This window comes from Cydia amplana, chromosome 20 (genome assembly GCF_948474715.1).
Source record: "Cydia amplana chromosome 20, ilCydAmpl1.1, whole genome shotgun sequence".
Taxonomy (NCBI): Eukaryota; Metazoa; Arthropoda; class Insecta; order Lepidoptera; family Tortricidae; genus Cydia; species Cydia amplana.
The window spans coordinates 437,072-452,220 of NC_086088.1; the positions used below are offsets into that span (position 1 = coordinate 437,072).

A 15,149-nucleotide genomic window follows, 5' to 3' on the forward strand; every position below is an offset into this window, starting at 1 on the left:
CTCCGGATCCATTTTAAAGTTTTCATATAAATATTGTTATATTTTGTATGATCTGCGGAGTATATTTATGTATCGTCTCTTTATTCAAACTTTAGCTAAAAAGTTATACCATTATTAGCTCGAAATAGCATGGTAAAGGTTCAGAGCCATAAATAAATAAAAAAGTACTCAATAAGAAACATTTTTTTTTCACAATCTCCATACATTTAACAAAAATTTTAACTAAAATCCGGAGGCAGTAAAATAAAATAAAAATACGTGCAATAATTAATTACCAAATGGCACCTTTTTTTAACTGTGCCCCCTAATAAATTAAAAAAAAAGTAAAAATGACCCACCCTAATGCTCAGTCTAGAGGATGTCTTGTCTGTGACCGAGTGTAATGTAACCCGCGCGTGTCCCGCAGGAGGTGCCGGCGCGCGCGGACGGGCTGGCGCAGGCGGCGGCGCTGGTGCTGCGCGCGACGGGCCCGCTCGGCTTCTTCAAGGGCGCCTCGGCCCGCGTGCTGTACCAGATGCCCGCCGCCGCCATCTGCTGGCTCACCTACGAGACCCTCAAGCATCTGCTCACCACTGTAAGTCTATATTTTAGCTCTTTAGGTACCCGAAGGGTAAAAACGGGACCCTATTACTAAGCGCCACTTGCATCAACCCACTAACCCAGGGTTAACCGGTTAAACCGTTAACCCAGCTCAAAATTGTACTGGAAACTATGGTAACTCCAGGTTTAACCGGTTAACCTCGGGTTAGTGAATGATGCAAGTGGCCCTAAGACTCCGCTGTCCGTCCGTCCGTCCGTCTGTCACCAGGCTGTATCTCGCGAACCGTGATAGATAGACAGTTGAAATTTTCACAGATGATGTATTTCTGTTGCCGCTGTAACAAGAAATACTAAAAACAGAATAAAATAAAGATTTAAGTGGGGCTCCCATACAACAATCGTGATTTATGACAGTTAAGCAACGTCAGGCGGGGTCAGTACTAGGATGGGTGACCGTTTTTTTGCTTGTTTTGCTCTATTTTTTGCTGATGGTGCGGAACCCTCCGTGCGCGAGTCCGACTCGCGCTTGGCCGGTTTTTGTTTGGTCCACCCGGCGAGCCAAGTGTTTATGACGGCACCTGACCCCTGACGTTCTAACCCAGAAAGAAACCTCCACCTTGTCGGACTCGATCCGGTAATTTCCGGCCTCCCGTTTGGAGGATTTAGCGCCAGGCCCCGGCTTTTACTAATCGTTGTGAGTACTTACCAGGGATGTTGCGGATGCCGATTTTTCGACATCCGCGGATGCGGATTATTAAAAGCTCACATCCGCGGATGCGGATGTCAAGATTGGTACATAAAAAACGTCAAATATAACATTTTAGTAATTTTTATTTCAAAAAACCAGCCAAAAGCAAGTCGGACTCGCGTTCCAAGGATTCCGTACATTAAGTCCCACTAACGCTTGACTGCTCATTTCTAGTAGGTTTTTTTGGCAAATGACTAAATTACCTAGCAGTCTAGCACTTACGCCGATGCTAAGACGTTCTTGTACCGACCTGTTCCACAACCGCATCCGCATTAAACTCCGCATCGATTTTATGCGGATGCGGATGTTGAAAATAATGCGGAAGTTCCGCGGTTGCGGATGCGGATATTCGCAACATCCCTGGTACTTACCGTGGGAACGGTTGAAACGAGGGGCCCGACCATTATGCGAGCCCCCTCCCGAATACTAGTGATTTATTACCGACCCGGCGGCGAAACATGATTTATGTTCCGAAACTAAAACGTTGGTCGGAAAATACGGCAACCACCCGGTAAGTTACCTTATTCGGTGGTTCCTCGGTTGTATTATACGCGAGGTAAGGATGTGTGTATTACTTATTTCCATTTGTGTTGTGTAGTTCGTTTTCTATATGTACACGTTTTCATATTCCATCCAATTTCATTTTCTTGTTTTCTATTCCCACTTCTGTAGATTTCCGTCTCCCAAAGAAATAATTTTATTTGGAACTGTGTTTTTCTGTACCTGTCGATTCTACTTTCTACCCACACAGTGAATTCATAGAAATAAATTTCGTAAAAAATATACGCGTCCACTTGAGAACCTCCTCCATATTTTAGTCGGTTAAAAATAAGATTAATAAGGAAATCCTTAGGAATGGGAATCTGCTAAATTTGATTAAGCCATTAAGGTATACGTAAGGTTTGAAGGGGGGCTAGGCTATGTGTCGCGCCCGTTACGGTTTTCGCGTGTATAATATTAATAATATTATACCCGTATTCTTATCTAAACAAATACGCCAAATGAAAATGTCGTTGTTCACAGAGAAAAACTTCGAAAAATTCCTGCGACCAAAGAAACGACAAATCTTTATAATAAACATTTCAAAGTAAATTGTTTCAAGTAAGTGGAATCTTTGAATAAAGTTCATTCAGTCGGTGCTATAGTTTACGGGTATCGTCTTGGGTCGTCCCATTCGTTTTTCGTCAAGTTCTTAAATTAGTCCTATTCTGCTTTCGTCACCCATTCTACATTCGTCACAATCGTCGGTGGCTTTCAATGTAGAATGCGTGACGAAAGCAGAATAGGACTAATTTAAGAACTTGACGAAAAACGAATGGGACGACCCAAGACGATACCAGTTTACGATTAACAATATCATGCATGCAACTAAATTAATTAATGGTCTATTGCTTAATTATTGGTACATACATATCTGTATAATTATATTATGGCATGCAACGGGAGAGCTTTTCCTAGAAAATGTTGAGTTTATAAAATGATAGCCGATAGGTAACCTACCATAAAAAGTTAGAGAGATAATATTTCGTTTATTCATGTAATAATTGGGGTTAGTTTACATTTTCATAATTGTGATTTTAAATTTATCTTGAGCTTTTTATCGAAAGGCGTTACGGGTTAAAATGCATTTGTTTTTTTATGACATATTCATCTATCACTCATTCATTTGAATATAAACCGACGCGACAGGTCATAGAACGATTTCGTTCAACATATCTGGCGATACGGCGCGATTTATGTCGTCAGCGACTACAGGTGAAATTTCGCCTGACATATCTGGCGACATCACAGTCGCACGACATATCTGGTGACATCGCACGACTCATTATGACAAAAGACTGACAATACGTGTCGTATTATCGTCTGGCACATTTCTAACGCTCGTTTCCCTTCGTAAACATAGTTCTAACAGAGATCACTCCATACCTGAGGGAGTCTACCGAGTCATATGAAATAGTAGTTAAAGCTGGTCAACCAAATCTTGTCAGTAAAAAAAGGCGCGATATCCAAATTTTCTATGGGACGATATCCCTTCGCGCCTACATTTTTCAAATTTGCCGCCTTTTTCTACTGCCAAGATCTGGTTGACCAAGTATAATGATGTATTTTCTTTTTTTTTTCCAGGAGCCTCGCGACGAGCCCCACGCTGGTGGCGCCCCCGCGACGCCGCTCGTGGGCGCCGCGCTGCGCCTCGCCGCCGCCGACGTCAGCCCCGCGCCGCTCACGCGCACGTAGCCACCCCCACCACCACCCCCCCCCCCAGCTGCTGGAGCGTCGAGGCGACACTGCATAGCCGACAAGCCGGACAAACTGACTACACTCCGTCTTAGACATGGGTGAAATGTGTCAGTAGAGGGAAAAGATTGATATATATCTTTTTATCATTGGGATATGTATCACTCTTTTATATCTTTATATCCGTGTGTAACAGTCGTCCCGCTCGCAACATCGGCACTTGCTGACTTTGAGCAATGAGAGAGTAGTTAATTATAATGACGCGTCCGAATCCGTCCGAACGACCGCTGTCGCTCGTTCGTGTTACTTCGGTCGATGCGCGACCGAGACTTCGCTTATCGCTTTCATAAATCGTCGCCGAGGGAGTGAGACGTACGGATATACTGATACATTCGGATTCGTAAAGACAAGAAGAGTGATTCATGAAACGAGAAAGATATATATCTTTTTTATCTATTACTGAATCGCGATTAGAAAGGGATTGAGATAGCTGTCAATCCATATTGATTTTGACGTAAGTGTATGGAAATCTGTTATTTCTAATCTCTTTCTGATCGCAGCATGATAATATCACTCCGGAGTTACCCATGTCTACTCCGTCTAAGATAAAGCTGGACGTTGGTTAACTTGGTTTAAAAACATTAGGATCGCATTAAAAATGTTACGTTACGTTTTAAACATACGCCACCCACGAAACTATAAATTATGCGCAATTTAATAAAAATCGTTGGTGCATTTGGCGACGGTGACCCGATCTGGTATAATCCTAGATTTTCGTGGCACCATATTTTATTGAAATACATTGAATACCGGGCCTAGTGCCGGCTAATGATTCAAAGCGACGACTTGAACATACTTATTGGCGCAAACGATCAAAATAGTTAAATGACCACGTTTTCATTTCCATCTGTTTTTTCAGTATACTTTTAATGTATATTTGCCATTAACGAGTAACGATTGCCGCAGTAGCTTTTCCTCTAAATCCGACGTCGATAATTTAATAATTTATTTTCGCCACCAAACCATACTTTTGATGACATACGTTATTTGTCCATATCCATAGTTGTCGCGGCGCTGTTGTTTTGTTTGGATTTGATATTTGTCTGTGATGTTGTTTTTTAAATGAAGTGTTAGTGTTTACGATCAAAATTATGTGGGTGTGAGCGCTTGTTTAATGTGAGCTTGTGGGCCGATCGACGCACCGAATATAATATAAAAACTGTAATTTATATTGGACTTATAAAATTCGGCTTCGTTGATCGGTATTTTTAATTAAAATCGATCAATTTTCGTATTACGTATACGCTTGAAGGTGAGTCAACCTTAAGTTAGTATAGCAGAGACGCATACATAATAAGAACTGCTAATCGTTATACAAAATTGCATTCCTTATAATATTATAAAGTTCCCTACGCTATAATATTTAGTAGAGACGTTGAAAATGAGTCAATTTAGGGAAAATCGTAATATACTATTGAAATGCAACTTTGTTTAAAGGTTGGTTGTATTTATTTGTTGTCTCTAGTATAAAATAAGCACGACGCCAGTATTAGCATCGTCACTCGGTCACGTCATTCATAAAAAAAAATTGTCATTTACTCACATTGAGCAAGTCATAGCCCTTCGTAGCCCGAAGACAAGATGACGTAAACGCCATCTGTTACGCCATTTTGCCTTCTAATGCTGTGATGTTTGAACCTTATATTATAATGAAGCTGTATTATATGTTCATGCTTTTGCTATTTTCAAGTTATTTGGCAACGCTTGAGAAGCGTTTTAAAACATTTCGCGCGGGTGAAATTAAAATTTCAGCTGCGCAATAAACGCCAGATCGAGTCAATTGAATTTGGACTGTATTGTATACGGCGGTAGGGCTAGAGTTGCGCGATACGGAACCGCTGGCGGTTTAATAGTCATCGCTATTTCATTAATTTTATTGGCACAAAGAACATATTTTAAAGGTTTTACAAAAAGTATAGGTACACTTATTTGGGTTATTATTACTCAGAATCACGAGGACGAATGACATTGATAAAAAAAATTGTCCCAATTTCTCCATTCAATATTTTTTGTTTGACGCTTTCCACATAGATACATTTTGTATGAATCGTAACAAACTGAAAAAAAAAAATAGGACGCAGCAGGAATAACCAAAAAGTTGTTCATATTTCGAAAAAAAAAGTAAATGGTAAGTACATTGTTTTCTGAAAAAGTCTTGAAACAAGTAGAAGCGAGTAAACTCTAGCCGTGCCGCGCCAGTGGGCGACCACTTTAAACGACACGAGTCGTCCGAGACGACGGATCGAAACAGCCGCAAGTGCCCGTCTACTAATTACTAATATACTTATATAAACACGTTGTATAAATCATGTAAGCCAAGTGTACATAGTTGCAAGTGTTACCATGTAAAGTTACATTTACTTGTTAGATTTTAGTTGCGGCGTTGAACGTTTTTGGGAAAAATGTCTTGTTGATGGTACGCGGGTGAAACCGACAGATTTCTTTAACATTTCGATTGTTTTCTTGGTCGATTTTTCCGAAAGGTCTTTACTATGAAGATAAGACAATATTCATAATACATCTGTCGGGATTTCACTTAAATAGTTGGTTGTGACACGGAAAAACTTATTAATAACTGTGTAAAGTCTACATTCGAGAGAAAAACTGGTCTCTGAAATTTCCATGGAAAGTGACTAGTTTTTAATGCTTGTTGGACTTTGCAGATGTTATTTCCGTTTTCTGTGGTTGTAAGCATTATTTGGTGATGGTTTAGGCGCAAGGTATATTTGCCCTTTTCAAGACACTTCCCACTTTAAAGTGTGGAATGTGCTTGAATAGGGACGCCGCTTATTTCGTAGAAAATAGTTTGAAATTCCGTGCAATTCACAGTAGGCTTGTAAAATCGTGATATTTAGCTCAGTTGTAGTTCAACATCAGGGACCCGTTTCTCAAAAGCTTGTAACTTGTAATACAAGCGGATTTCACCTTTTGACAGTTTTTGTTAGAAAGGGACTTCGACTTGTATTACAAGTTACAAGCTTTTGAGAAAAGGGCCCCAGATATATAAAATAAATTATCATGCCATGTTTCGTCAAATCAAATGAATAACATTTGGGTGAGTTTAAACAAGGCATCTAAGCACGGGATTTTGACTTTCGCACAACACAATATGTTCATAATAATTGTTTTATTAGTTTTGCGTATGTGTGTGTGTATGGGGGCGTACACAGTGCGATGCTGTTTCGACTCAGTGAGATGTAGGCTAGGAACTAGGAGTCACACTCGTGACGTCATTATTGACTACAATTATACACTTTACAGGTATCATCTTGGGTTGTCCCATTCGTTTTTCCTCAAGTTCTCAAATTAGTCCTATTCTGCTTTCGTCACCCATTCTACATTCGTCACAATCGTCGGTGGCTTTCAATGTAGAATGGGTGACGAAAGCAGAATAGGACTAATATAAGAATTCGACGAAAAACGAATGGGACGACCCAAGACGATACCACTTTACATTCTTTCACTGATTGCTATAATCTGCGTCCTTTCGCTTTCTTTAAACACAAATAATAACTAATAATAATAATACTAAATTACGTGTACATATACATGGCGAGGCAGAGTTTGTCTTATATTTTGTACAACCCTTGACCGTCGCTAATATTTCCTTATCGAGCTCACTTATAATAAAAGCGCAAGGCAAAGCGTTGTATAAAATATAAGGGAACCTTGATAAGCGCCATCTGTAGCTGTAGTGGACGCAACTTTTTATTGAGATTACCAGTCGTTACTATTAACTTGTCTTTGCGTAAATTTGTAAAAAAGCCAAATACAACTAGTCGGTTATAGCAATAGGTGAAACAATAATTTGTTAAAATGAATAAATAGTGTTAAAATGAAATTATAATACTTAACATAGCTCAGGAGGGTACTCCTTATATTTTTGTTGGGACGCAGTGTACATATTGGTTAGACACCGACATACTTATCTGTAATATCCGTATATTTAAGAAATTATTGTACATAGATTATCTACTAAACTTGTTAGAATATTGGTTTCTGAATGAGTGTGCAATGCGATTTGATCTTATTATAAGTATGTTATAATATAAAATTTCATTTAGTTATAGGCGTTTATAAAACGACCGTGTAGTAGTCGATATTTTTTATAATAATGGCAAATTTATTGTAACTTTGTCGAACAAAGTTGGAATGTGGCACTCGATGTAATTTACGCCAACATTAATTTAAACAAAATAAATATAATTTTAGAAATTAAACTCAACTTCGTTGCACACTCACAGTTCCTGAAATCAAAAAGACCACTCCTATTTGAAAAAAAAAAAAAACAACGACATAATGGCTCCTCTACACGATGGGCCAGCACCGGCCACTCCAAGGGACGCAGCCATGCGGTACAATGAGATAGCAATATCACTTGCTCCCTCTAACGTCCCTTGGAGTGGCCGGCGCTGGCCCATCGTGTACAGGAGCCATAAGACAACAATATTCCCCCACGTCCCGTGCACTAGCAGTATGGCGGCCATTTTGTTGTATACAGGGTGTCTGAGGGCCTACCGCGAAAAACGAAACTTCTTTATCTGCCTCTATCGCTCTTGTATATTCGAGCGATAGAGGCTGGTAATGTTTCGTGTTTCGCGGTAGGCCCTCGTGAGTTTAGTGAGCGCGGTGCTAGCGGCGGGCAGGCCACTACTGTCAAGTGTCATTCGGCTGTGCTTGTTATTTGATGACATGTCAGCGTACGTTTTGTAATGAAAGGTGCATTTACAGTGGGTCGCTTACGTAATCCTCTCCAAACGTCTCGATAATCGCATGAGATTTCGATCGATCGATTGAATGATTGTTGATCCTACTCGGCCGGCAATCATTTAAAATCGCATACTATTTGGAGCAACGTCTGTAGAAGGCTTAATGTAGGGGGTTGCCAGGCAACCGGTTAATGCGGCGAGTGACGCAGTGTAAGTGCGCCTTTATTCTCGGCATTTACTTTCTCATTTTATTTTACGGTGGCTAATTTATTAACTCACGTTTTTAAGTAGGTATATTTATTTATAAAGATTTTTTTATTGTTGACTGATTTATAATTTTCAAGCATTATTCGGTTCGAAAGGCGGAACAAGACTAGGTATAGTCATTAAAACGTTTTAATATCTTTCACTTTTATAAAGATGAACCTGTAGTCCTGTTGAAACTGGAAATATCAATTAGGCCTTATTTCGGTTAATAAATTCATATTATACAAATACAAATTCTTTAGTGCATGATTATCTAAGTATCTATTTCAGTTTCTAACGTACCTAATTGAGTTTCTGGTTTTTAAGTCTTTGTGAACCCGAAATTAAGTGCTGAGAATTTTCGTTAACTTTTATTATAGACATGAATCCGTGAATATTATTTTTGTTAATATGGCGCCCGCCGTGAGGAGTGAATTGTATAATTGTTTCTGTACATTATATTATGATTGTATTTGTTATATTTATGAGTTGTATTGTATAGCAGGTAAATTAAGCGTTTTAGATCCGTAGGCTATGGCCCTGTTATATGAAAAGTGCAAATGTTTTGAAAAAAAAAATGCAAATCGAAAATAGTAATAAAACAGTTGGACAATACCGAGATGTTTCAATGTTGGCTTCCCATCAAAGAATGTCCTTCCCCGTCAAAAAAAGTCGCTTTTAGACTTATAAATTCGAACACTGATATCAGAACTACGTTTTATTACGTGTAGAACACTTGTCCGTACATGTATTGGCGCGGGCCAGACGCGCGATAACTGAATAGCATGAATCAAATATCATTCTGATGTCAGGGTACCTACGTTAGGACAGTAATCTTGAAAAACAAATATATTTAACCCGAAAAGTAGAAGTAAGCTATCAATGAGTAATTTAAACTCTTCTACAAGAAATATATGTACATCTACACGTAACCTTTCCTCACTAAAAATAATAACGACATTTCAACATACAGTTAAACAAAGAGTCAAAAAAATATCGTGTTTACTCATCATCAACATCATTAATAAAATTATCATCATTCACATCCGATTCCTCTTCCAAATAATCAATCTCCTCGTGCGGCTCCGGTGAGGCTTGTCTTTGATTCAAACTAATTAATGATTCTTCTGTTAACTTTCCCAAACTTCCAAAGTACAAGGTGTCGGAGATCAGCTTCTGCGCTATGGTGCGCTGTGTCGCGTCGAGCTGGTAGAGTTGAAGCCCGATAGCTTTGCCGGTGATTTCCCATACTTGTTCTTTCCGCTGCAGCATCTGACTGGCTGCGTCTACGAATCTTTCCTGCTTTTCAAGAATATTGTATATTCGCCGTTTTTTTTGCGCCGGCGGTGTTTCCTCATCTTCCTGTAAAGAAAGTCATGTAATAAGATACATAAAACATGTCTGGAACATATTGGTTTAACTTTCATCAGTAATATTTATTTTTACACAATAAATTGGAAAATTACAAAATGTTTTTAAATTACCTTTCCCTTTGCAGATTCATGGTGAATCTCTGTTCTGAAATGTTCTCTCTCGCTATTCGATCGTCTTATATCTGACATGGTGTATTCATAAATGCGTAACGTATCAACTGGATCAAGGAAACTATTAAAAATGTCAAAATACCATAATGTAGGTCTGTGAACTTTGGCATCCCCGTTTCCTATGCTGTCAATGACCTGAAATAAAATGGATGTACTATACAACAAAGCTTACACCTTGACCATGGATGTACACAAAATATAATATCTTATCTTTGTTACACAATAAGTATATCACCGTAAAGGTTCATCAGCATAATTTTATCCTAACTAAACTGAAAATGGTTACAGTGTTGTATCAGAGCTCTCGGGCCATCAGCAGTCTCTATCATAAAACCAGCTTCATAGTAAGTACTATATTATATTATTGCACTGTCAGTGAAACTATATTTGTATGCTAGATTCTAGCTTAATTAGACAGCTCGATTTTTGCCTCTTGATGGTATTTGATGGCTCGTATATTTAGATAGTGATTTACATGTTTCAGTGATTAAAAATGTAGTTGAATAAACTTCTACAAGTACCTTTTTTCTTTCTCTGTTATAAGTGGTCCTCATATTTGCAAGTCTATTCTTCATATCCACTAGATCCGCATCTTCATCAATATGTTTATACTTTTCAAGCAACTTTTCATAAGCTTGGGCGCGTAAAACCTTGCTCGTTCTGTGCTGGTCCTGGGGGTGCCATAACAGTCTCGCTTCCCTGAATGCATCTACGAAATCTAACCACGTTTGTTTCACAATTTCACTCATTTCAACGAAAAATATTTATTCTGTTTATATACTAATAATCAAATCAAAATAAACATTGAGTTTAGGACGTTTAGGTTATGCTGTCAAGAGTGTCAAGTGTCAAATTTGTAACTCCACAGAATAAAATTTAAACCATATCACACTATCGCATCGAGTACTACTCGGTACTACCCAACACCTACTCATTCATTCATTCAATGTTGCAGTAAAAAATGCAACGCGAGTTTTCAGATTACATGTCAAATATTGTTAAAGCCGTAACAGACTACTGCCGCATCATGCCTCATGTAGTGTAGTCATGTAGGCCTCTTAACCATGTTCTTATATTTTATATTTCGTGAAACGGAAAACGACCCTTGCAAGAATCATCGTGCCCGACGTCGGCTTCGATCGCAATTTATAAAGCCCCCTCCACACTCGCGTTCACGTCTTCGCGCACGAGTGTGTAGGGGGCTTAAAGAGGAAACGGAGACGCCGAGACGCCCAAAGATTTCATTTTCAATAGTAAAGTGATCTAAAGACATTCTGTTAATTAATAAAATTGAGAAATATTATAATTAATATAATTATGCAAGACTAATATTAATTATGTCGCAATGCAAGACTAATATTTCGTCAAGGTATCTAAAGATTTCTCGCCATTGGATGCAATGAAACAGACGATACAAGTCAAATATCACATTTATTCATCATCATTATTATCATCATCCTCTACTTCCTCTTCCAAATAATCAATCTCCTCATGTGGCTCCGGCGAGGCTTGTCTATTATTCAAATTAATAAATGATTCTTCCGTTAACTTTCCCAAACTTCCAAAGAACAAGGTGTCGGAGATCAGCTTCTGTGCCATGATGCGCTGTGTTGTGTCCAGCTGGTAGAGTTGTAACCCGATAGCTTTGCCATTGATTTCCCATTCTTTTTCATTGTGGTGCAGCATCTGGCTGGCTGTGTCTACGAATCTTTCCTGCTTTTGAAGTAGATTGTATATCTTCCGCTTTTTTTGCGGCTGCGGTGTTTCCGAGTCTTCCTCATCTTCCTGTAAAGAAAGTCTTGTATTCAAATATGTCAAATATATGTGTCTGTAAAGTCAGATAATTACTACTACCTTGTCATTGTCAGTTTAACTTCCATCTACAATATTTATTTGCACCTACATAAGTAATGCAAAATTACAAAATGTTTTCAAATTACCATTTCCTTTGTAGATTCATTGTGTAACTCTGCTCTAGACCTTTCTCTCTCACTTCTTCTTGATGGCCTTGCAAGTCTTGCAACTGGGATAGTTTTTTTAAAATGTTTTAATGTATCAAATTTCATTCCTTCTGTGTTTGGATTTGGATCAACAAAACTATTAAACAAGTCAAAGTACCATAACGTAGGTTTGTAGACACATTCATCCCCTTTTTGTATGCTGTCGAGAACCTGAAACAAATTATTTATTAATCTATGTCATGTCATATGATTAAATATAAAAAGAAAAACTAGTTCGGTCAGTGGGAGCTCAATAGCACATCCACATTTCTCGCGGTGCGACTAAAGTCAACTTGTACAATTTGTCATGAGGTAAGCTATTCAATTTTGGAACGCCTATAACATATCTTGTGTTATAATAAATGATTGATCGGAAACAGATTAACACATTTAGTGCCAGCGCGAGCTACGCGCAACGAGAACACGGGAAAACCGTATGTAGCGTAAAACGCCTACAAACAGTGAACTCCTCTAGCGAGTTGCTGGCAGTTAATGTGTTAAAACTCGAATTGGCCTATTTATTTTCGCAGTTGGCGCAGAGTCAGCTAAGATGGACTCTAAATGAAAAGAAGAAGAAACTATAGATAGAGGATAAACATAAAATAAGAGTGGTTGAATATCAACATCTATTCTCAAATTTCTGACTGCCAAAAACATTGTAAGAAAACTTGTTGTATGAAGGCATATGAATGTGTCTCTTACTAAACATGTGTATATTTACATGCCCCAGAGACCTTTTTTTTAAAAGCCCACAACTACATTTGGCACGCATAATGAGACAACAATACGGTTCGATAGTGAGTTAGGTTTCAGTGATTAAATACTTAGTTATTTTTACAGGTACCTTTTTTCTTTCTCTGTGAAATGTAGTCCTCATATTTGCAAGTTTGTTTTTCATATCCGCCAGCGAAGCATTTTCGTAAATTTTCTGATACTCTGCAAGTAACCTTTCATGAGCTTCGGCGCGTAGACCCTTGTTGTTTCTATTCTCGTGCTTAGGATCCCATAACAACCTCGCTTCTGTGTACGACTTCACGAAATCTATCCACGTTTGTTTCACTATTTCACTCATTTCAACAATAAATATTTATTCTGATAATAACCAAATCAAATCAAAATAAACATTAAGTTTAGGTTATGCTGTCACAGTTGAGACAAAACAAAACAACACGATCTAGGAAGCAACCCAACATCCAATTCAATTTACAATTCTTACAAAATGGCTCCTCCGGCCCCTGTGACGCTACGATTTACCAACTGCAAGAATACTGTGGTGAAATTTTGAACTAATTCCTTATCATACTACATTTGTTGAACAAAAGCGCAACACTAGCGCCACAGTTGCCCGTAATCAATAACATGGTATGGTAAATGCATGTCGGACAATCTGATTAATTGAACTGATAAAATTTGTAATTATGGTTGGTATAAAAACGGGTCAAGTGCGAGTCGGATTCGCGCACGAAGGGTTCCGTATTATTACGCAAAAATAGTTATTTTACTCTGTTTTTAGTATTTGTTGTTATAGCGGCAATATAAATAAATCATGTGTGAAAATGTCAATTATATATCACGGTTCATATATGAGATACATGAGTTTTCCGGAACATTATATACGGATTATAATTTGATATTTACAACCAGCTTTTCGGTGAAGGAAAACATCGTTAGGAAACCGGGCTAATCCCAATAAGGCCTAGTTTTGCCTCGGGATTGGAAGGTCATATAGCAGTCGCTTTCGTAAAAACTAGTGCCTACGCGAAGGGGTTTAGTAGCCAAGCGAACCCCAGGCTCCCACGACGGCCACGACCCGTAACCTGTCGTGTCTTTCAAAAGGTATTTCATTAAATAAAGCGCCGATTTAAAATGTATAATTTTATTAAAAGATAAAATAGTTATAGATACATGAACATTATTATGATATATTGTACTTCTTAACAATATTATGATTTATTATACATTAGTTCAACGTGTAAAATTTTTACATCTTATACAAGGTGTACCTAATCACTGGACAAATGTTTTTATACCAAAACCACTAAATATTTTTTTATTTTTTTTTAATGTAAAACATCATTTTGTAAATGCGCAATTAAGGGACGAGGTGCGTTAAGGCGTTTGAAATTTTGTTTAAAAAAGTGTCTTATGATACGACAAATTTTGCACTCGCCCTAAATTAAATTACTTATATGGGATGTTCTTTTAATTCCAGTGTTTCGTGTTCGAAACAACCCCAAAATCGCAAAAATTATTTGCACTCTGATAGAAAGCATCTACACATTTGGATCAGCCAAAATGAAATACACAATGAATGTTTGTCGTGATTTCTCGGTGAATTTCGTAGGCAAAGTAACTCAACACGACTCACTTATATGAAAAAAAAAAAAAAAAACAACAGGGTTGACCGGTTCAGCAGTTGAGCTTGCATACATATGAGCGAGTCGGCTTATGTATAGCCTGGCAAAAAAGAGTAGAAATTATAAAGTGGCAATACTGTAGTGTCGTCCCTTTCAAATCAATCTAAAACGGTACGACACTACAGTGCTGCACTTTTTAATATCTACCCTTTTTTCCCAGGTTGTAGTCGATGAACGGGTGCTGTTTAAGCTAACACGAATATATTTAGTAACTTTATTTTTTAATTTAATTGCAGTGAGACGCCTCATTCGGTTCTCGTATGTTTTTTTTTGTCTCGTAATGTGTTATTCATACAGGATTCTGACTCTTGGAGACCCTATACATCTCTAAGGATAATTTGATAAACTATGTTATTTTTTAGTTCTGACACTTAGAGACATTTACACCTCTAAATAAGTTTAGATTTTTTTTCCATGTATCTGTTTTGTTTTTATTTTAATATTATTATTATAGTTTTTTTATGTAATTCGACATTAAGAGACCTTATACATCTCTAAGTAATTGTATTACGTTAGTTTGATTTGGTAGTTGTAGTTGTATTTAATAATTGTCGATGTATTATTATTATTATTTTGCTTGTATGTAAATTCAATGTTGACGTGTAAAAGTGCCCTTGTGGCCTATTTGCTGAATAAATGTTGAAGTTGAA

General features: G+C 37.9%; 3 protein-coding genes across 4 annotated transcripts in view; 1 reads left to right on the forward strand and 2 right to left on the reverse strand.

Annotated features, from left to right (window-relative positions):
* Nucleotides 1-3,543, forward strand: part of LOC134657498 (mitoferrin) — a 52,509-nt gene extending 48,966 nt beyond the window's left edge. The window contains exons 7-8 of one of the 2 annotated variants that reach the window (XM_063513070.1): nucleotides 407-574; nucleotides 3,413-3,543. In XM_063513070.1, the coding sequence (XP_063369140.1) occupies nucleotides 407-574; nucleotides 3,413-3,523 (279 nt within the window). In that variant the 3' untranslated portion in view covers nucleotides 3,524-3,543. Of the gene's footprint in view, nucleotides 1-406; nucleotides 575-2,311; nucleotides 2,391-3,412 lie in introns of those variants that run through there. The other variant, XM_063513071.1, reaches the window with a different exon arrangement.
* A 5,997-nt stretch (nucleotides 3,544-9,540) lies between these two features.
* Nucleotides 9,541-10,881, reverse strand: LOC134657687 (uncharacterized). The gene is made up of 3 exons (XM_063513249.1): nucleotides 10,604-10,881; nucleotides 10,023-10,217; nucleotides 9,541-9,900 (listed from the first exon to the last, which is right to left on the reverse strand). The coding sequence occupies exons 1-3, from the start codon at nucleotides 10,829-10,831 to the stop codon at nucleotides 9,541-9,543; spliced, it is 783 nt and encodes a 260-aa protein (XP_063369319.1). The 5' UTR covers nucleotides 10,832-10,881.
* Nucleotides 10,882-11,500: 619 nt separating this feature from the next.
* Nucleotides 11,501-13,228, reverse strand: LOC134657629 (uncharacterized). Its single transcript, XM_063513194.1, has 3 exons — nucleotides 12,927-13,228; nucleotides 12,023-12,253; nucleotides 11,501-11,867 (listed from the first exon to the last, which is right to left on the reverse strand). The coding sequence occupies exons 1-3, from the start codon at nucleotides 13,152-13,154 to the stop codon at nucleotides 11,514-11,516; spliced, it is 813 nt and encodes a 270-aa protein (XP_063369264.1). The 5' UTR covers nucleotides 13,155-13,228; the 3' UTR covers nucleotides 11,501-11,513.
* Nucleotides 13,229-15,149: the final 1,921 nt, after the last annotated feature.

Bases quoted from the DNA above. Each gene is read 5' to 3' on its own strand.
- LOC134657687 (XM_063513249.1), bottom strand. From the start codon at position 10,831: ATGAGTGAAATTGTGAAACAAACGTGGTTAGATTTCGTAGATGCATTC. The intron at 10,218-10,603 runs GTACTTGTAGAA...ATTTTATTTCAG, and splicing joins ATAACAGAGAAAGAAAAAAG to GTCATTGACAGCATAGGAAA. The intron at 9,901-10,022 runs GTAATTTAAAAA...CTTTCTTTACAG, and splicing joins ATGAATCTGCAAAGGGAAAG to GAAGATGAGGAAACACCGCC.
- LOC134657629 (XM_063513194.1), bottom strand. From the start codon at position 13,154: ATGAGTGAAATAGTGAAACAAACGTGGATAGATTTCGTGAAGTCGTAC. The intron at 12,254-12,926 runs GTACCTGTAAAA...AATTTGTTTCAG, and splicing joins TTCACAGAGAAAGAAAAAAG to GTTCTCGACAGCATACAAAA. The intron at 11,868-12,022 runs GTAATTTGAAAA...CTTTCTTTACAG, and splicing joins ATGAATCTACAAAGGAAATG to GAAGATGAGGAAGACTCGGA.